We start from the raw sequence: 23,009 nt of genomic DNA, 5'->3' as shown, positions 1-23,009 counted from the left end.
TTCTTAGACTTGAGCTGGGATGAAAATGTCAGTAGGTTGGAATGATTTATGGAATTCGGCTCTATTCACATAACAGATTCTTGCAGATATTAAGAAGCAGCTGAGTGATGGACTACTGCAATAGCAGCAAGGTTTTGGCTGCTGAGGGTACAGTGCATTCCTGGCAGGTCAGGAGCAGAGGAGTCAGCTGCAAGGCTTCACTAAGTCTGTTGGAAGCTCTAGGTCTGTTGGACCAAGGCCCTGCTTCTCCTATCATTCTGCAGGTTGCTGGGTAATGAGATCAGATAATTTTTACCTGCTGTATAAAGAAAGGTAAACTTGTAACTCTTCCTTTAAAACCAGAAAGAAACTGAATAAGTCAGAGAAGAGATGATGTTTAACTTTGCAAAGAGTTAAGGTGGGAGAGAAGAAGAATTATGCTAACTTGGACTGAAAAGAAAGCCTCTGTGATTCAAAAGGACAACAGAATGATCCTGGATGTAAACCCAAGGACCCTGAGCAGCAGCAGTAATACGGGTACAGTTTCATTATTTTGTGTACTGTTGCATAAACACCTGCTACCTGAGTGAAAATTTATTCTGGAAGCAAGCTGCAAAGCCTATCCTTATGCATGCAATAAGTTACCCCTGTCATTTGTCCCTGAAGAGTTAAACTGTAAACCCAGAGAATAAACCTTGAGAATGTCCGTGCTTACATTATGAAAGAGTCTGAAAAGGTTAACTTCAGGGACTAGGAAACTGAACAGACTGTTACAGCTACCAGAGAATTTTCTTGGTAACACCTGTACCACAGAAATATGTGCAGAGATGTTAACCAGGGCAGTAACTGTTTAGAAAGAGAAATTTCCGGGCACACAGAGGCACTCAGACATAAGATCCTGAAGAGGCTGCAAGATGCCAAACTCTACTAGGGCCATGTCCACACACAATAAGAAAGAAAGAGGAAGAAACACTGTTCCTCTCCTTTTCCTCTTTCCAAAAGTACTTATATGGGGGTGTGTAACATACAGTTTACATTGGTTTTCGATGTGTCTTCTCTTGGGTGATATATCTACACAGGAAGAGAATAAGTAGGTGGACCAATGATGCAAGGGGTGTGATGTTGTGAGTAAAATACATCTTTGACATGTGACTTGAGAGAGCTACTTGACTGTGAGAAAACTGAGAAAGAATCGTTGACAATTTTGCCTGTTCCACTGTGTTGGTAAATTATTCAATAGACATGCTGAATTTTATTAATCTTTTCTAACATTTACATGATTTTAGCATTCTTTCTATGTACTTATGTCGTACATGTGATCGTTAAAAGACAACCAAAGAGCCCTACTCCTTAATAAACCTTTCCTCCATTTCAAAGTGTACCTGCTATCCCACAAATGTTGTGTTATTTCTTCCCTTTTTAGTAGAATAGCATTGGTTGTACCATGTGGCAAGTACAAAGATTCCTCCCTGCTGCCATTTTAGTTGCTGTTGTTCACCTTGAACCAAGAATTAAAATCATTTGTCTGTTTAGTAGATACTGCCCATTATCAGTAGAACCAGTAGTTCTTCCTGCATTAGGCAGAGTGATCCGAACCTCTTCAACAGATCCTCTGACCAGGTTTTTCAGTAGAGCCTGCGTGCTAATATTCTGTACTTACCTCATGAACTCATTTCCTAGATAGTGTTTGGTTTTTTTTTTTTTCTTTCTGCTGCTTACCAACAATGGAAAAATCAGAGGCATAATGAAATAACAGTAATTCTAGCACAACTGTCAGAGTTTGAGAGATTGGATGCAGTTGACATCTGAGCACTTAAAACTGGCTATTTGACTGTCATATTTCTTTAATTCTTTCTGGGTCTGAACTAATTTCATTGAATTTCAAGGGGGAAATGGTGCTCAAAAAGCATTTCTGTTATGAATCCAAAGAGACCAATGCATAAGATTTTTTTTGCATGTGTGTGGAGAGGAAGGGAAAAATTAGGCATTAAAAATCAGTAATTAGGCAGTTAAGTGACAGTACAAACTCTTTTAAGCATACTGTAAAATTAAATTAAAAATTGCAAGACCATACCAGGGAAATTCTAAGCTGCAATTAGGATTTAATTTTCACAGCGTTGAAAAGAGTTAGGTCTGATTTTTAAATCAGGCAAGTCATCGGGGAAAGCTCTGTCACCGGTGCCTAAAGAAGGTGCAGGAGCATTACCTACAGTGTGAGGTTATCCCACAAGAGGGGCTCACAGCCGAGCTTTTCCCATCCCTGACCCTAGCTATGGGAGCACGCGGTCGCGGTGGCGCCGAGGCTCCTTGCTGCCTGCTGAGGAACCGTCGCCCTTCTGCCAATTCGGTCGCCAGCGCTCCCTGTGTGCTTTGAACCTGTGCTCCCTTCCCTGCCCTGCGCCGCTGCGCGCTTGCTTCCCTCGCGGTGCCAATGCTGACCCAGCAAACTGACCAAGTCCCATCCTGCTGGCACAGCTGGGGAGGTGGTGCATCGTGGTGAAAGAAGAGGAAATGGCAGAAGGGTTTGGGAGGGGGACATGGTAAGACAGTGTAACTGAAGAAGACTAGCGTCATGAAATATCTTCAACTCTCGTTTCTCCTTTCGGAATAGCATAGCTTGCATATATCTGGGAAACTATTCTGCTTTGAAGCCAAACACTACGTTCTTCAGCCCAGCTTCAGATGGCGTATTCACTTTGAAAATCAAGTAACAGATATTCATTGAGGCTGGTTTCCTAGAGCAGCCATCAGTTTCCAGGCGCAGAAGCTCCCATAGACTTTCAAATTCAACATTCGCTTTGCTTTCTCCATATAAATATATGGAGATGAAAACAGTGCACAGTCTATTAGGAAGAGCTTTCTCCACCAATGACAGTAAGACCAGGAACATATGTGATGTAGGAGCACTGGAAGATGACCAGCTGTGCTCTCAGTCTGTTCAGTCTGTTAATAGGACTAAACCTTCAGCTTTAGGCATTCTGGGGTACAGGTTGTGATGTAATAAGATATGTAGAAGAAAATGAAATATGAAATTGAATAATGTATTTAATTTACTGTGCTAATAGGCAGCAGTCTAGTTATATGTTGCCAAACAAGCATATTTAATATTTTGCTATGATGAGTTATTCTGGGGGTAAATTAATTTTCAGAGAACAGTGCCATTTGGGGAGGGGAAACAAAAATGTAGAAGTCAAAGCCTACTGCTCTTTATCACTTTTAAGGAAAACTAGATATTTAGAAATGTGTCAGAACAGAAAAATTAATTCTATTTTTCCATAAGAAGCCATGCCAGTTTTTCCCCTTTTCTTCATCTTAAGCAGATTACTGTCATCACCATTCTTGCCAACAAGCAGACTCATTGGAATATTTTTCAAAAATTAATACAAATATTGGATGCAAGCAGGTGGAATGAATTAATTATAAGCATATGGTTCTAACATAACGATTTCTGCAGTGTACTGTCGAGACATCTAAGGGTCTAGATATACAACACACTTTGGCAACAAAGCTGCTTTAAGAAATCAGTTACATGGATATAAATGTTTGTGGCGCCAAACTTACTGAAATGATCCAGACTGAACACCCTGCCTCACAAACACACATTTCTAGGATAGTTTTTAGCTCTAAGCCACGGCAACGGTGTGGTTTATGCTGTTCTCCCAGTTGTGTTAGCAAACTGAACATAGAATCAAATAAACACCGCAGGCAGGGACTGGGACCATCCGTGGGGAAATGGCGCTTCGGCCAGCTTCCCACAATACAATGTACAGCTGTATAATATGTCCTATGATAACCTATATCTACTGTAATTCCAGGCTTCAAGTCTTTTTGCTGTAGAGGCAACTGCAAATGTTCCTGGCTTGCACTGATCCTTCACCAATTTCCAATCTCCCCTACTGATGTAAGTTAGTATTCCTTTATTTGGCAGAGGACATCTCTGAGACAGACCACCAAAAAGGTCTGAATTAGAGAAAGACAGCCAGAAAACAATCTTAAAGGAAAAAAAAAAGTAAATAAAAAGATCCCAGATCCACGTAGATCTACAGAGCCACATGCCATTAGCTGGAGGCAAGAAGCAGCAGAGGGACTGGGCTGACCACTCCTGCTACGCCAGCACCAGGCACAGCTCAATAGCACAGAACGTGGTGCATCATTGACCACCTTACTTTAGAGTAGAACAATATTATGATTTTATATAGATCACATTTTCATATTACAATTCCTAGGTTTTTTGGTCATCAATTCAAAATATTTTAAAACTACAAATGTCCTGAATATTTAGATTGTTATTCATTGTATTCAGTTTTATCAAATTGAGCAGAAATGTATCGTGGCATTTTTGAAGATGATTGTGAAGCAGAAGAGATGAGAAATCAATAAAAAGTAGTAGATTTTTACAATACAATCTAAATTCAGACATGGATTTGTGCCATTATTTTGTTTAAAAAAAAAGTTTGCTTGTCTTTTCAGTGCATATTTATGATTATCTAAAAGCTTCATTTTTGGAAAACCTGCTGTGAGATCAACACTTTGAAAAATAATATACACTTCTTAAAGGGCTCAAATACAGCTTCACATTGAAACTCGTTTCTGTAAATACTACTTTTTAAATCGATCTTTACACTCAGATTCATTTTTTGATCTTGAGCCCTGCAGAATGGCCCAATATGGCACCTCGTAGCTGCCATGGGAGGACAAGGAGCAACCATAACATTAAAGATCAGTGCAAAATGCTTTTGTTCTTAGCGAAGATTTCACAAACAAATTATCACAATAATTTAGAGCAAACAGAAAAAAAAAACCAAAACAGTGACTTTTGTATAATCCAGCAGATGGTGCTATGATGCAATAAACTAATTCAAGAATACAAGAAATCCACTGAATGTGAACATTTTACTCCCTTACCTGGTGGTGCTGCTTTTTTGGTGGCTGGTTTGGCTGCAGGAGCTTTTGCTGGCTCTTAAAAAAAGAGAACAAATTAAACCAATTACTACATAGCATTATATCTTTTAAAAAAAAGAGAAATCTGAGGAAAGGCTTCCAATGAGGTACAGTCTGAAGCAATTTTTTCCCTGAAGAGTTAGACAAAGAGATTACCCAAAGACGAAAGAGCTGAGATGCCTTCAATAAACTCAAAGGCATCAACAAAATAGCCAGCTGAAGGGCTAGTAATCTCCTGCCGTTAGGCACTGCATCACTTCTTTTAGCTTTTTCTGTCTAGTAATTCAGTATCTATTGGCAAAGCAGAGCGAAGCAGATATCTAGGAGTTTGGGCACAGCCTTGTATCTTCAGCAGCTATGGACCGAGAGACTCTGCATTTAATCTTACAGCTATGAGAGCTGAAGGTCCTGAACCAGGCTACGGCAGCTGGCGAGGATTCACTGCTGTGATTTCAACAGTGGTGCTTCTTGGGGTCCCACAGTTGTTCAGAGTGTCATCCTTTCCCCTGATCTGAGTCTCTCTCTCATGAGAAAAGGTGAAACCAGGCTACTTCTGTAAAGTACATTTACAAACATGGCTACACCAGGAGTCTCTCTCCATCCTGAGGAATGGAGGAGCATTAGGAGAAAAACTTCATGTTTGATTCTGCACTTGAAAAAGCAACTGCTGGGTTCTCCTAGCAGAGAAATAACCCCTCTTAGGCTGCTTAGCTGTAGTTTTTCTGTTCTTGGTCTTCTCATGAAACATTTGCACTATCATCTTTTTACCAAGGTGGGACATTTCCTTGCAGAATGAAGGTCCAAATGATGAAGGGTATGTGCATCCTCACCAGACTGGGAGAATCTCAGCCCTGGATAGGGGAACCTAATTAGCCTACTGGATTTATTTACTCTTTACTACTGTTATCCTCAGGAACTTAGTGCAGACTGTACTTAAACCACAACAATTTAAAAAATATCCATAAGCTAAACTCCATCGACTTTCATAATGGATTTTTTTTTATATCAACTAGAAGATCCTCTAACTTAAAATTCATATTTCTGTACTGTGAGAGGAAATAATTAATCATTATAATCACAATCTGAGTTACAGAATGCCAAAAAAATGTTAGTTAATCCTTCACATCTGTCACTGTGTTATTACAAAGAAAAAGAATATGGCTAAATCAGGAACGTAATTTTGAGTTCTTCCCCTCCAGTCTTTTGAGAAGTTCATAAAAGATGCATCAGATTGTCTTGTGAAACAGAATGAAAACAAAATATAGTTTGCATGTGTGGGATTGTTTCGTTTCCATCCATTTAAATGCCTGCAGCAGATAATTATATCCTAACTTAGTTATTATCGCAGTATTGTAATTACTTAGGGTGCTCACCCCTCCTTCAGGGAAATGTGTAGAAGACCTTGAAGAAGAATTTACTTAGTATTTCTTTCCCAAGTGCCTATTCTTGCAGAAGAAGTAAGAGATCCAACAAACATATTCCACAAGTGACAAAATGGACTTAATATAAAACTGCAAAACTCCTGCATTTATTCCCTTCTGAGTTCTCAGCTAGAACTTGCTGGCCAGTGAGACTTTTTTTTTACTTTTTGTTTGCAACATCTGTGAAAATGAATTAAGTTAGGGTTCTGTCTGTTCTACCAATATTTTTATTTTCATTTGAAATATTCAATTTCTGGGCAACTAAAATAATTTTAATTGAGGAAAAAAATTAAATTAAGGATATTTTGATGGAAAAAAAATTCTGTAATTTATTTATTTATTTAACTTTTCAGTAGCATTGAAACAAAAGTGCCAAATGTTTTATTGCAGGGCTAATGACTCTGCATCTTTATATGAACAATTTCAGTTGATAATTTCACCCTGCAAATTTCACTCATGCAATAAAGCTGTGAAGTTTTTCTGCAACAGCTGCTGGAGAGTTCTCCCATGAGAGGAGTCATGTGCCCAAATCAATAGATCTTTTAGACCTGCTTGCAAACAGGCAGTTATCTCACTAACAGGCTGTTACTTGTAGAGTAAGTCCATCAAATCTTTTGTTCAATGTTTTTGCAAAATTTGAGTAGAAATCAATGTATAAGCTTTTCTTGATTGCCAAAAGAAGTCTTTTAATAAATTCCTAAAAAACTGAGAATGGTAGGAGATGATTCTGCCATATGGGTCTGGAAAGACCATATATGGAGATGGGAATCAATGCATTCTTTAATCATGAATGTCAATGAGATTTCAAAGCCTCATAGTTTTCCTAATATTACTTATATACCATACTTTCAGAACAGAGATCTGAGCAAATGAAGTCTTACCAGTGAAAGTCTATTACTATCCTTACTGTGTTGAGGCATTGATGCTTGCAAATTTTTAAAAAAGGCAAGAATAAGAGTCCCCTTGTTAACAGTACCATGTTCTCAGAGCATTTTTTTGTTATTTATCCAGAAGAGCCCAGCCTCTACCTCTCTTCTGCCTCAGCAGTCTTTCTGAATCTAAGGTAACTAGATAGGTGGGCCCCTTGTTTTGCATTTGTGAAGATAAATTTGGTGGTCCTCAGCACGCTGGACTCCCAGTCGTCTCAGCCCTTTTGCCAAAATTGCTGCCTCTGAGAGCACATTCAGCTGAGATCTCATTTGACATTTCCTTCCCCATGAAACCTTTGTTTTTGAAGATAGTGATAGAAAAGAGGGGAAGGCAAAACTGTCAGTCACGAAGAGGAGTGTGGAATTAGAAGTAGGATAAGAATGGATTTAGAAAGTAGGAGAGAGCTGAAGTCTAAACATGTCATTTTTCAATTACAAACGGTGTAGCTACTTTCTTCTTTGTATTTTCAACAATTCAATTACTATTATTTTGGATTATTGAAACATGCTGTTTGAAACTATACGACATATAAAAGAGATCATAACCTATGGCACAGTAATTTCTTACTTTTGAGTTCTTTGGACGCAGCAGCTTCTTTTTTATCTGTAAGATAAAAAACACGTATATGCATAAAAACATAGTTAGGAAGGATATAGATAGACAGAAAACCACAGCGTGTGCTTTAGAGGTGATACAGCTTAGGTGATACAGCTTATTTGCTGCAAAGTGCATTTGAATGATGCAGTGGATCAGATCACTTCTGTTTGTTTCATAGCACAGTTGCACTAATTTAACCTTGAATGGAAATGCAACAAAACCTGTGTGAATTTGAACATTTTTCTTTAATTTTGGTGTAGTAATCTGTGAGATTCGACATGTGATTGAGTTACGGTGGCTTACATGTAGTAGCTGAGCCGTGGATGCTGACCACATGCATATTGTTGATTACAGAAGCTCAAGAGAATATGGTCTAGAAGCCTAAGAATAGAGACATGTAATGAAAGGAGTTATCTTCCCACGATTGTTGACAACCATACAACTGAGGCCTAGTTTGGAAAGCTCCGTATAACACCTAGCCAAAACTCCAGGTGCCATGTGTTTCCCACATGCCAAAACAAATGGAAGATTTACAGCTAAAGAGCAGAGAGAGAGAGTCTGAGTTGTCCCTCCAGTCCAGCCTGGAGGAAAGATACTTGCTTTTCCAAACTTTCCCCAATGTGCAGTTAAAGTTCAAGCTAATGCATTTCCTTCGTGTTTGTGAAAATTGGCACATGTGACTCTTGCCAAAACTGAGCCAACATGGAATAGCTCATGAATGCGGAGAAACTCAGTCAATCCTACGTATGGACCATGTAAAACAAGGCAAAATCTGTCCCTGCTTGATTTAAAGGAAGTTAAAATAACTTGGCTCTATCAAAACACCGCATGTCCAATGAGCCTATCAGACGGACTTAATTAAGCTGTTCAATCTCATCTTCAGTTAAGGTGGAATTTTTGTGCCACTTTTTTGTAAGACTTTTTCTGATGGCTGAGAGAAGATTCGGAATCTTTACTAAGCAGATGTAAATAGGCAGAAATTCTCAGTGAGAACTTCTCTCTCCATTATAATTCTTGCTGCTATTCTGCCTCAGGGCTTTTAGTGGGGTACAAAAATCAGCCATTTTTATAACCATATATAAGGCCTTACATAACTTTTTCACTAATCTCACCTGCACAACAAAGAAATGGTTCATGGAGGTTCTGTGAGACTGATAGTAAAGAGATGTATAGAGTAGTGGTAGAAGTTACTCCCCTGGGTTCCCATGAGGAAATGAACATCTTCTCTAGTAATCTATAGTGTGCTTAGAATACAGGCAGGATAATGCTTATGTCCACAACATTTATGAATGATAAATTAATTGTGCTCTTAAACACTAATACAAGAAATACTTTGGGGCAGAAGCTGCCAAAATAAGTAGCTTGCAAAACCAAAACTATCCCATTACTGGTAATAATACGATGTTGCTTCAGTTTCTCTTGCTTTCTAAATTGCTGTGAAGAAGTCGATATGAGATAAGGTAATGCAAATGACTGCCAAGTAGTCTAATAAAAAGTCTTGAAAAATTCAGAAGAAAATACATTTCTATTCGGGTGATGTGCTGCTCTGAACTGAAATGTTTCTAGGTTAATCCTCTGCTTCCACTAACTCTCTGTGAAAGCATGTTTTGCAGGCATTACTTCAAAGTATGATAATTACCACATTTAGATGAAATTAATCATGAGGCAGCTTTCAGCCACGTTATCTGGCTAAGGAGCCTATTGAAGCCTTCAAGAAGTGCCTATTAGTTGCCAGATATGGAAATTTTAAAAGGTGTATATTGCCGCGGTATGACTCATTTATCACAATAATCTTCTATTGCTGGAGGTTATAAAAAAATAAATAAATTGGCAGCATCATTTACAATAACAGACTGGATCTAAATAAAGCCCTCAAGTTCTTTCTTTCCTTTTTTTCATATAAGTCATCATTTGTTAGGACAACATATTTTAATACATTTTAGAGCCATAATTTATGTTAAAAGAATCAATGTGTTTTTCCATCATTTGAAGTACATAATGTGTAGTAAATTCTGAGTAAATATCTAGACAATTTTTTCAGTAAGAAAATCCTATAATTTGTGTTTTTTTAGTGTATTTTTGTTTTGTCGTGTTTTATTTTTTAAAAGCAGAAAAATTACCAATAGCTGATTCCGATAGCACATGTTGATATGAAAATGTAAACATTTTTACTCTTACGCTATTCTTTTCAAGTCAAAGTTTTCTAAAGCTGTACTTATGCAACGAGACTGGAGTGATTTACAGAAAATCCACTGATTGTTATCTGCCGCTGTTGTTTCACGTGGGCACCAGTGATACAGACAGGAGCAGTCTGAGGGGTATCACGAAGGATTACAGGGAAGGGTGACATTATAGTAAGGGTCTGCTACTGGCCACCTGACCAGGAAGACCGAGTGGATGAGGTGCTCTGATAGAGATCTCTAAGACAGATAGGAGCGCTGGTCCTCATGGCGGAGTTTAACCACACCGATATCTTTTCGAGGGACAACATAGCAGGGCATAAGCAATCCAGGAAGTTCCTGGAATATGTCGATGATAAATTCCTTCTCCAAGTGACAGAGCAACCAGTGAGGACAGGTGCTTCACTGGATCTTGTTCTCACCAACAAGGCGGGGGTGGTGGGGAACGTGAAGCTGAAGGGCAGCCTTGGCTGCAGTGATCATGAAATAGGAGTTCAAGATCCTTAGGGTGGTGAAAAGGGTGCAAAACAAGCTCACTACCCTGGATTTTAGGAGAGCAGACTTTGACCTCTTCAGGGATCTATTTGGTCGAGTACCATGGGATAAAGCACTGGAGGGAAGAGGGGACCAAGAAAGCTGATTAATATTCAAGGATCACCTCCTCCAATCTCAGGAGCAATGCATCTCAACAAAGAGGAAGTCGGGCAGAAACACCAGGAAGCCTGCATGGGTGAACAACAAGCTCCTGGACAAACTAAAGCACAAAAGCAAAGCCTACAAAGGGCAGAAGGAAGGAGAACCAGGGATCAAGTTAGGAAAGCTAAAGCCTTGATAGAATTAAATCTGGCCAGGGACATCAAGGGCAACAAGAAAAGCTTCTATAGGTATGTCAGTGATAAAAGGGAGACTAGGGAAAATGTTGTCCTTCTCCAGAAGGAAGCCAGAGACCTGGCTACCCAGGATATGGAGAGGGCTGAGGTACTTCACAACTTTTTTGCCTCAGTTTTCACCAGCAAGTGCTCCAGCTGCACCGTTCAAGTCACAGAAGGCAAAGGCAGAGACTGGGAGAATGAAGAACTGCTCACTGTAGGAGATCAGGTTTGAGAGCATCTAAGGAACCTGAATGTGCACAAGTCAATGGAACCTGATGAAATTCACCTGTGGGTCATGAGAGAACTGGCAGACGAGAATGCTGAGCCACTATTCATCATATTTGAGAAGTCGTGGCTTGCTGATGACACCAAGATGTATGGTGTTGTGGACACGCTGGAGGGAAGGGATGCCATCCAGAGGGACCTTGACAGGCTGGAGAGGTGGGCCTGTGAGAACCTCATGAAGTTCAACAAGGCCAAGTGAAAGGTCCTGCATGTGGGTTGGGGCAATCCCAAGCACAACTACAGGCTGGGTGGAGAATGGATTGAGAGCAGCCCTGAGAAAAAGGACTTGGGAGTGCTGGTGGATGAGAAGCTCAACATGAGCTGGCAACGTGCATTTGAAGACCAGAAAGCCAACCGTATCCTGGGCTGTATCAAAAGAAGCGTGGCCAGCAGGTTGAGGGAGGTGATTCTGCCTCTCTACTCTGCTCTTGTGAGACCCCACCTGCAATACTGCATTCAGCTCTGGAGTCCCCAGCACAAGAAGGACATGGAGCCATTGGAGCGAGTCCAGAGGAGGGCCACGAAGATGATCTGAGGGCTGGAGCACCTCTGCTGCAAAGACAGGCCGAGAGAGTTGGGGCCGTTGAGCCTGGAGATGAGAAGGCTCCGGGGTGATCTTACAGCAGTCTTCCAGTACTCGATTGGGGCCTACAGGAAAGCTGGAGAGGGACTTTTTACAAGGGTATGTAGTGATAAGACAAGGGGCAATGGATTTAAACTGAAAGAGGGGAGATTTCAATTAGATATAAGGAGGAAATTTTTCACTCAGAGGATGGTGAGGCACTGGAGCAGGTTGCCCAGAGAAGTTGTAGATGCCCCATCCCTGGAAGTGTTCAAGGCCAGGCTGGATGAGGCTTTGGGCAACCTGGTGTAGTGGAGGGTTCCCCTGCCCATGGCAGGGGTGTTGGAACTAGATGATCGTTGAGGTCCCTTCCAACCCTAAGCATTTTATGATTCTGTGAACTAAAAGGAAAATAATATCAAAAAATATTTGAATGAGTTATACTAGTGTAATTTAAGTCAACGAACATTTTTCCTCATTCATTCTTGTTTTGCACAGGTCTAGGATTTAACTTTTAAACTTTGGGAATGTGTTTGGGGAATGCAACATATCACAGCAGTTTTTTATAGTCATCATGTCTCTTTTTTAAAAAACAACAACAAGAAGCTCCCTGGCCTTTCAGTGGGCTGGTTATTCAGGTTAGTTAAGAAGAGGAATTTCCAGAAGTTACTTTTTTCCCAACATCGGTGTTAGGCAACATAGGAACATTATTGCACACACATCTTTGCCATTCAGCCTAGGAAGTATTATCTCCAGAGCTTCATGCTATTTTGTCTTTAAAAATTACATCTAAAGCCCTGCAACAGGAAAGGCAAATGTATGACATGAGAACGACGCCTACACTTCTTGGAAGCCATGTAACTTCATTAGGATCCATATAACACATGAACATTAGTCTGGGCCCTCTATCAGCCTTGATCAGTAGTACAGTCAAAAGCATTGTGACTGTCCTTGGTATTGGTGACAGAACTATTTGATACCCAACAACAGGGAATGCATTTTATTTTCAAGAAAAGCCCACTTCTACAACAATGTAAATCAATTAAAAAAACCCCTTTAGTAGACTTACTATAGGAGATAAGACTTCAAAATCTGATGCTTTTCGTACTTTGGTGCCTTATTTGAAGCAGTCAGTTTTTCAAAATTTGAGGACACGTTTGATATTCAGATCTTCTTAAAAGACTTGTTGTAAACCATCCAAATACTGAGCAATCTAAAGGTTTTGGATAACTGACAACCCTAGCCATGGGCTGTTTTTGAAAGCACCTGCAACAGGCTCTAACAGGCTAAGCGCCGTAGCTAACAAAATCATTTGTCAGCTATGGACGGCTGTGAAGCACCCTTTTATTTTTACAGTTATTCTCAGGAGATATTTGAAGACCTACTCTGGGATTTATTCTCAAAAAGTAAGCACAATTGTACAAGCTCTCCTTTTCCTAGGTGAATGAATGAGTTTTTCTTTTACTAACTCTTGAAAAAGATTAAAGTACAGCAAAACTTTTAAAAATTATTTTATTAAAAAACACCAAATATTTAAACAAACATGCTCTGACTTTGTTCTTATCTCTACAGGCTAAAAGGATCAATTCTGAATTCAAGCTAGGAATAAGCATTTGGCAGCCAGCACAGATGCATCTCAGTAGAACAGCAAAGCAATATTTTATTCTTTCACCTCTTTTTAGCACACAGCTCGATCTTTTCCTCAGGTCTCAATCAACATTCTTTTGAAGTAAACTAGCAGTACACAGTAACTGCAAAAGACATCTAAACTACACATGGGGCAAGAAAAAAAATAATCCCTCTAAGCTTATATAGTGCCTTTCATGCCGGTGAGTCCCTAGGAGGTTTGTAATAAGCCATTAGACAAGGATGCCCCAGTGCTTTAATACAGAGCGTGGTTGTTTGAGTTTAAACAAACTTCCATAACGGAATATTTCAAACGTTGCTCTGAAGTGAATTCTAGATCTGGGGTTCACAAAACTTTTACACCCTTTTTAGCAATGGATTTATAACACAGTGTACATTGTAGATCTTCAGTAGCTTCATACAACCTATAACTTTTATATAAAAAAAGAAGTTCTGGGAAATAAATGGGTCTCAAATTGTACTATTTTGAAAGGCTTCTCTATGCTTTTTCTTCCTAGAAATCTCACTGAAATATATATAGGTGTCTAAAAAGTCTTAAATTAAAAGTGTTATTCAGATAAATGAATATTTCAGATATAATATATCGGTAGCTCTGCTGATAATGCACTGTTTAAAACTCCTTTTAATATTGGAAGCATTATTTTATATATTGTATCCAAAACAACCTTTCTCTTTGGAAGCTTACCAAAGAACATGACGATAATATCAAGTTTATAAACAGAAACTAATTTCAACATCAGTCGGCAACCACAGTGTCTGAACTGAACAGTAGCTAATATCCTAATCAAACATTGTGTAACCCAATATCTAAGGTTAAGGATGCTAAGGATGCAAGGATTCCTCTGAACTGGCTGATATGGACTAAGCACCAAGACCCTGAGGAATTACTAGACGCCTCTGAAAGACATGATTCACTGAGTCAAAAACTAAAGTCAAATTTAAAATGTCAAGCAGTTACTAAAGGAGGAATTCTCATCCTAAACCTCAGCTAGCACTGATCATCTACCTTCTCTATATTTTAGCTGATGATCACATACTAGAATGGACTTAACCAGGCCTCACTGTTTGGCTAATGATATACATAGACCAACAGAAAATACGTAGCGTGATGAAGATATCTTGCACAATGTGACCATAGCTCTACCAGCTGACTCAAAGAAGAATGCTGCTAATAAGACTTACACAAATTTTCTGTCACTGCTTGGCTCTTACAATTTATTTTGACTTAATTATTCAATTCTTTTTGTAATTAAAAGCAGGAGAAAAAAAGAGGGCAGGAAAATAAAAGAAAATTCAAGAATTAGAGAGAATTGTGTTGAAAACCAAAACGGTATTTTCCAATGTCTTAATGTCAAAATTATGCTGTTCTCTAGGAAAAAAGGCTCTGGCTGTTATTACTGACCAAAGCACAATTGAGAGCATGATTTGGGAGCTTGATTCTGGCTTTGCAAATGTAATACAATAGCAGAGCTTTTAAGACAATGCACCTTCCATGTACGACAGCTAATGTTCCCTTTGCTGTCTTGAGCAAGAGTTCACAAGACTGAAAATAAAAATGATAGCAGGTGGCATTTGATGGCTGAGAATTTCCATCATGTGAATGAAAAACATAATTAAAGTCGCCTAGAGACCAATCTCAGTACAGTCTGGTCCCAAGCTAGCAGATGTACCAGAATTTAAAAACAATTTATTAAGTAGCAAGATTTGAACTTAATATGATTTACAGTGCTAGAAGAGCAAGACACCCCAGATAGCTGAGCATTATGAAAAATGAGCTGTTATTGAACATATAGTAACTAAAGAAGCATTTTCAAACCTTCTATTGAAAAATACTGTGGGCCAGCATTTATTTTTTCATTTACTTGGCGTTTTTAAGACTTATTTCCACAAAATAGTCTTGATTTCAACTAATATTCCAACATTGTGAGAAGTATTCAATTCTGAACTCTCTTTAAGAATTTGTCACTTATTTGCTTTTTATTTTACACTAACTGTGTGGCATCAACGAAGTAATTGTCATCTTATCAAATCTCAAATCTTTTGGGAGTGTTTTTTGTTTCGATTTCAGTTACTTCTGAAGCAGCAGATGCCCTTGTTTAGGGACATTTTATCAGAGTGTCTACACTTTCTATTGTAATGTCTCCATTTTGCAATTAACATTTAAACAAAACTCGTATTACGGGCAATTAAAACAACACTGTTTCTTCTTTTCAGTGGGCTTAAAATCTAGGAAGGCTCTGTCAAAGCTGCTCATACTAACGTAAGATTCGTTTTTTAATGTACTTTTCCCAAAACCTAAAATGTGACATTGGCATAAAAGAGCTGTTCAGAAATACTAACATTTCTCTCACATGGAAAATTCTGTGTTTGGACCAACACTTGGTTTTGTTCCCTGTCTTAATCACTGAGCATGATATTGCCATATGCTCTGTGACAACTACTGACAAAAACTCCTCTTGCCTTTCCAAAATATCATCTCTTGGTGAGCATGAGAAAGGCATCTCACTGCACCAATAAGGCTGAAAACGTGCACAAGGAAAAGCAAGGTATTGCATCACTACTGCTTCAGAGCTGTTCCCTGACCCATTGAGTGACAGCCATAAGCGCCTCAACCAGAGTTTAACAGGCTTCCTTTGAGAATAACTTGGGAATAACAGGAAAATTTATTGGCAGAGGCCAGAAAACCTGGAATTCCAGATTGCAGGTTTTGCATTTAAATCTCCCCAGGCTGTAGGACATGATGTGAGTGGAAACTGCAGATAATGTTACTATTGCTGGGTGAAAATAAGAGGAAGAGGAGCAAAATCAAGTTTCCTCAAGCAACATGGTACTACACCATATGAAACAATTCTCAAAAGGTACTTATAACCAATGTGGCGTATAAAGAGGTTTGAAGAATTTAGGACTATGAAAAATTAGCTAGCTAACTAACATTTTTCAGTTGTTTAGTACAATAGAATATTTGTGGTAGTAGTCTAAAATTTTAACAGATCATTTTTCACTGAAGATGGAAAAATATTCAAACCCTTCCTTTTACTCCTGGGAAGCGTGCCCTCTGTCCTCACCATAATATCTATTTCCTCCCCACTCACAGTAACAGGCTTTTTGATAATTTCTGAATTCCTTTGGTGTCTCCAAGTGCCTTCTGATCACCAGCCCTTGTGTGTGTTTCTTTCCCACTGCACTGTCTCCTCACACCGCTATGCCCATCACCATTTACAAAGGAGCTCTACATTCTGCGCAGCCACCGAGTGCCTGCAAGCCCTGAGTAGCACAGCATCAGAGGCAGGTAGCAGCCTAAAGCCCACAGAACTTTCCAGAAAGATGTGCGGCAATGAACATAGCTGAAATACTAAATGTTACCTCAAACAGTTTTCCCAAGATCATTAAAAAAGTTCACTCAATAGAGTTAAAAAATAAAGCAAGTAGGGAGGGAGGATGTGAACTAACAAGTGATTCAGCTACACTTGTAGTAAGAAACAGCCTGCGCTTTGGGAATGGCCAGTTTCAACTGTACCAATGATTCATGGTTCCACTAATTAGTGATTTCTCCTTTCGACTTTGTAATTGCTGAAATGGATTCAGTCCCCTTCATTGCTGAGCACGTGGAAACATGTTCCATTGCCTTCTGCATTCATCAGGAGTGGTTTAAAAAAGCAAAACTCCTGAGCACAATGTGAGATCACAGTCAGCCACACACAGGAAGCTGTAAGTGCACTTAATTACACAAGCTGCAGTCATTGAGGGAAAAGGTAATGCTTTGTGTGTGTAGCAAATGCAGGTCACACATTAATTCCTGAAATCTAAGAACAGATCTTTTCCTGGAATAAACTGTCATTTGAACTAGTGTAAATATTGTAACAGCTGAAAATTTTCTTCAACATTTTTTACCTTTTCTTGAGACAGCATGGGGGATGTACTCGCTACATTTTTCTTAAGAAAGCTCATCATCTATACTTTTTGAAATACAAAAGATTTTTTTAGAGTCAGGATAGGCTTTGTCAAGTGTATGTATGCTATGTGTCCTTGTGATATCTCTTTCTGTACTTCTCAACACATTTAAATATCTTTCTTTCTGTTGGATGGATGGATGTACAGATGATATCTGTAGACATTATCACTAGGGTGAAGATATTTTTTGTTTTGAACATAGACGCAGTCAGCATTCTCACTCTGTGAAAGGAAGATCTCGAATAATGTAATGTCCATCCGTTCATCTTTATAGGTGACACACTACTCTAATTACACTCCAGTAAGTGAAGCAAAATCTATGAGAGAGCAGCCTCATGCAGAACCTACTGCAATCAAGCTAAAAATCAATGCATTATAACCACAGCTATGTATGACTCTTCCGTTTAAGAACATCTGCCCATTCTATTATTCTAATCATTCAATAATGCTTCATCCAACTTAGTCTCTAAGAGTTACGTATGGCAAAGCCACAAAGCTGGCTCTGCTTTTTGAAAAACAGATCAAGAGAACAAGCATGGCCATTGGGAACATTTACTGAAAGGTTAAACAATTGTAACTAAGAGTGAAGTGTAAAGGATGCCCGATTATAAGTCAAGGATACCTCTGGTCTATGAACCTTTCTAGAAGAAAGACATCCAAGAGACTGAAGTATGCTTTCAAATAAGTGACATTGAAGTCTTTATCAGACATGTGTTCACTAAAATTTAGTAAAAGATTTTAAAACTTCATTTCAAGGTCAAGGGAAAATTTACTTTTTCTTTTTAAGCATGAAGCAAAAGAAAAGAAAGAAAATCAGCCTAATCCCAAACTCTGAAGATTCCTACTGACTTTATTAACTGTGCGTCAAGCCTTCAACTTGTCTATTGAGTGATAGCAGAAAATAGGTAGCACTGCGTAGGTATGTCATTGTAATCTGGCTGATGTGTCTGTGCATGGATGTTTCACATAGAATAATTATCCTAAGTATCAGGCCTGCTGACTCAGATGTAAATCTTATTTTGAGGGCACAGAAGTGTTTTCCTTCATTAAAAAGATTAACTTTGATTTGTTTGAGGCATAGGCATATTCTAATCCTGTTATTTCTGGATGTGACTGGAAAAATAAACATTACATTAATCCCCAGACCAACATAAACAGGATTGATGCAATAAATTAGATTCTTTAATTAAAACTATGCCACCCAGCTGCTTGCACAGCACAGGTACTTCATTCTACACATCTAAAAGTCCAAAGGCAAACTGATTATTTGGTTACCTGTGTGGACTTTAGATTGAATATGTATCACCTTCAAGCTTGATAATTTCTCGTATCACATTTCCCCAAGAAGTTATTTACAAGACTGACAATGCAACTTCAGAAGAGATTGCCTGTCAGACATCAAAATGAATCCTATGCTTTGCTCAAGGAAGGTTCTCTTGCCAACTCATCAAAAAGTGAATTTGTAGTACAAGCCCAAGCCTTCTTTCCTTTTCTCTGTATTAAAAGGTTGACATTTCTAATTCTTTGCCAACCAGATCTTACCACCACCATTCACCATTTGCCTCTTTCGTATCACTCCTAGCTTTTTGCAGTCAAAGATGGAAAAGAGCAAACACAAAGAAACAAGTCTGGGCTGAACAATACTCAGCACAGCCTCTAAAGCGCTCAACTTGCAGTAGTTAGCAAAGGAGCCACTGAAAGGTGCTTAAAACTCAGACAGTGAATATTCACCTTCTCTTCTAGAGCTTTGTTTGCACAACACATGGAGGCTAGCAAGGATGGGAAGGGAGACAGAGTTTTCTCTAAAACCGACTCAAATGAAAGAGGAGGTCAGTCTTCCACCTCAGAGTTGTCACATCAATTGCAATGGAGAGTTAGTCTTACGTTGAGCCATTTGTTCCTGCAAGGTGAGGGAGAGACAAGGGGGAGGCAGGGGAAGGCAGATCATGGAGCAGATCCTCCTGGCGACTATGCTAAGGCACATAGAAAATAAGGAGGTGATTGATGGCAGCCAACACGGCTTCACTAAGGGCAAATCCAGCCTGACTAATTTGGTGGCCTTCTATGATGAGGTTACGGCATTGATGGATAGGGGAAGAGCAACTGACATCGTCTACCTGGACTTATCCAAAGCATTTGATAATGTCCCACACGACATCCTTGTCTCTAAACTGGACAGACATGGATGGATGGACCACTCGATGGATAAGGAATTGGCTGGATGGTCGTACTCAAAGAGTTGTGGTCAACGGTTAAATGTCCACGTGGAGGCTTGTGACGAGTGGTGTTCCTCAGGGATCGGTACTGGGACCAGTGCTATTTAACATCTTTGTTGGAGACAAGGACAGAGAGATCGAGTGCACCCTCAGCAAGTTTGCAGATGACACCAAGTTGTGTGGTGTTGTGGACACGCTGGAGGGAAGGGATGCCATCCAGAGGGACCTAGACAGGCTGGAGAGGTGAGCCTGTGGGAACCTCATGAAGTTCAACAAGGCCAAGTGCAAGGTCCTGCACGTGGGTTGGGGCAATCCCAAGCACAAGTACAGGCTGGGCAGAGAATGGATTGAGAGCAGCCCTGAGGAAAAGGACTTGGGAGTGCTGGTGGATGAGAAGCTCAACATGATCCGGCAATGTGCGCTGGCAGCCCAGAAAGCAAATCGTATCCTGGGCTGTATCAAAAGAAGTGTGGCCAGCGGGTCGAGGGAAGTGATTCTGCCCCTCTACGCAGCTCTCGTGAGACCCCACTGGGAATACTGTGTTCAGCTCTGGAGTCTCCAACACAAGAAGAACATGGAGCTACTGGAACGAGTCCAGAGGAGGGCCACGAAGATGATCCGAGGGCTGGAACACCTCTGCTATCAAGACAGGCTGAGAGAGTTGGGGCTGTTCAGCCTGGAGAAGAGAAGGCTCCGGGTTGATCTTATAGCAGCTTTCCAGTACTTAAAGGGGGCCTACAGGAAAGCTGGAGAGGGACTTTTTACAAGGGCGTGTAGTGATAGGACAAGGGGCAATGGATTTAAACTGAAGAAGGGCAGATTTAAATTCGATATAAGGAAGAAATTTTTTTCATTGAGGGTGGTGAGGCAGTGGAACAGGTTGCCCAGAGAAGTTGTAGATGCCCCATCCCTGGAAGTGTTCAAGGCCGGGTTGGATGAGGCTTTGGGCAACCTGGTGTAGTGGAGGGTTTCCCTGCCCATGGCAGGGGGGTTGGAACTAGATGATCTTTGAGGTCCCTTCCAACCCTAACCATTCTATGATTCTATGATTCTATGATTCTATGAAAACTTGTTTCTGACGCCTTGCACGTCACCTCCCTTCTAGCTCTTGAACACCGAACCCTAATCATGTCCTGGAAGGACGTAAGAGTTTTGTTTGGTCTTGGTATAAATAACGTTACCATTCCCAGTTAAAGAACTCTTTCAACAGGCAATAAGGGACAATATTTCCAGAAACACCACAGTGACCCTGCAGCCTCTGTACTTTTTTCAAAAGTGGTAGAGGTGTTTAGGACCTCAGTTCTCACAGAAAATCAATGATGAGAGTTATGTGCCTGGCCTACTTTGACATGCTTGTAAATCCTACCAGGTGCCATGCTACATCTGGAGGCACCTAAATATCTTTGAAATCATATTGTCAATCACTGCTGACAATGGGGCATAGAATTCAAAGTCCACTGAGTACTTTGAAACTTTCAAGTGTAGGACATATTTAAGCTGCCTTTTGTCTTGTTTCAGGAGCAGACTCCCTTAACAGCCAGACACATGGAGACCATGGGAATTTCTTTTCTGCTGTGTTTGCATCTCTACTTGCTGTTTTTTTTTTGCCTTGTCACTATGACCTTGGTTTTATTCTATTTTTTTTTTTCCTGTTGGGGAAATACAACTTGATTTTTACTAAATAGCCATATCTGTCTCTGGATGATTTCTGGAAATATCAATTAGAAAAGCAGGCTTTCCTATTTTCCATGGAAGATTGAATACATAGAGGATGACTGTTAGTCATGTGTTCAGTTCACAAAGGCTTATAAAAATAATGCAGAAAGGAATTTCTGTTTGTCTCCAGCTGCATTTCTGCACTGACTCTCTACTGCATTCTCTTTTAGCTTACCACGAGGATCTCTGAGGTATACCTCCATAATGTTCAAGGCTAGAACACACCATCAGGTTATCATCTAGTCTGACATTTTGTTGTGAGAGACTCCTATATTTCAACCAGGCACCTTTTCAGCTGATGTGTATCTTCCATTAGGTAAACAATCATCTTCTGCAGACATCAGGGAAAGCAATATCCACCCTATGTTGTGGCAGTTTATCACTCTTAGTGTTAAGAACATGTACCTCATTTTCAGTCGGGATTCGGTTAGCTTCAGCTCCCAGTCATTCATTGTTGTTAAACTCTTCCTACTAGATTAAAAGGAGCTATAGCAGCTGTTTTTTTTTTTTTTTTTCTTTTTTCTGTGAAGGTACTTAGTATCCACAGTAACAAAGTCACCTTTTCTGAAGTGATGAATAGAATACTTTATTCCTCTCTGTGAAGTATATCCTTAATTTGTAAATAACTTGAGTGAGATTTTTCTCTTCTTTCTCCAATTTGGACACCATATCAACATGCAAGTTCCAGTCTCTCTAGTGCCTTGTACACAGGTGATGTGTGGCCATGGTTTGTGTTCCCTGTTGCAAGGTGTATAATTTCATGACTGTATGAAAAAATATCAACCTCAACTTGCCATTCACCTTGTTAGTTTTAAAGCTACTTTCCAGATGTAAATGTAAGTGGCAATATAACACAGGAGGCAGTAGGGAATTGAGCCCTGGGGTTAGAAAGACTATATTTGGGTGTCACAAGAGAATATAACTCTGAGTAATGGGATAAAATTAAGCAAGGGAAAATTTAGGCAGACTGGGATGAAATACTTCTTAACTGTGAGATCTATTAGGTTGTAGAATAATCTTCTGTGGGAATTGATGGAGGCCTAGTTACTTCAGACATTTAAAACTAAACTGGATAAAGCACTTGAAGATATTCTGTAAGGAATTATCCTGCATTGCCAGAGGGAAGGATTAGATGACCTAGTAGGTCATTTTCATCTCCACTTTCTGTGATTTTGTTGTACAAAACCCACAAACAGGAAATTGTTATCGAAGTCAAGAGATGCCTCTAAACCCTGTCTATATCAGAGAAAGAAGAGTGAATAACATCACCTGCTGGTAACTGTGTAGGAATCCTAATCCAGCATTTCTGTGGGTTAGTAAATACAACCAGTGCTAAGGGCTGGGTGCATAGCTTGTGTCTGAAAGCAGAAGCCTCTACTAATGCAAAAATGTCAGGAAACAGCAGGTGAGTTATGAATAGCATCCAGGAGAGGAGGAGTAGGAAAGAAAAAAATCAGGATGGGCCTGACATGCATAATAGTGTCATGAGCAAGTTATTAGTCAGAAATGAATCAGCCTGTAGTATGGGAGATGAAACCTGATGCTCCAGTCAGCCAGCTGGGAAAACTAGATGTTTTTTATAAGCTTTGATGTACGGGCATTGATTCATATAATGATATTACCAATTGAAATCACAGTCAAGATGAGACCAGAGCCAGGGTCTTTGCAAAAGGTTGTACAAATGCACAGCAAGCCAAGCCATGGCCCCTGCA

General features: G+C 39.7%; 1 protein-coding gene across 1 annotated transcript in view; it reads right to left on the bottom strand.

The window, feature by feature from the left end:
• The window catches only part of TRDN (triadin), a 205,717-nt gene that overhangs the window by 93,094 nt on the left and 89,614 nt on the right, over positions 1-23,009 (bottom strand). Inside the window, exons 15-16 of the mRNA XM_086632103.1 lie at positions 7,839-7,874; positions 4,885-4,938 (exon numbers count right to left, since the gene is read on the bottom strand). Coding sequence (XP_086488229.1) covers positions 4,885-4,938; positions 7,839-7,874 — 90 coding nt within the window. The remainder of the gene's footprint in view (positions 1-4,884; positions 4,939-7,838; positions 7,875-23,009) is intronic.

This window comes from Tauraco erythrolophus, chromosome 2 (genome assembly GCF_009769465.1).
Source record: "Tauraco erythrolophus isolate bTauEry1 chromosome 2, bTauEry1.pri, whole genome shotgun sequence".
NCBI lineage: Eukaryota > Metazoa > Chordata > Aves > Musophagiformes > Musophagidae > Tauraco > Tauraco erythrolophus.
Note: the sequence above shows the minus strand (reverse complement) of the source record. Positions and strands in the feature narration are given on the sequence as shown.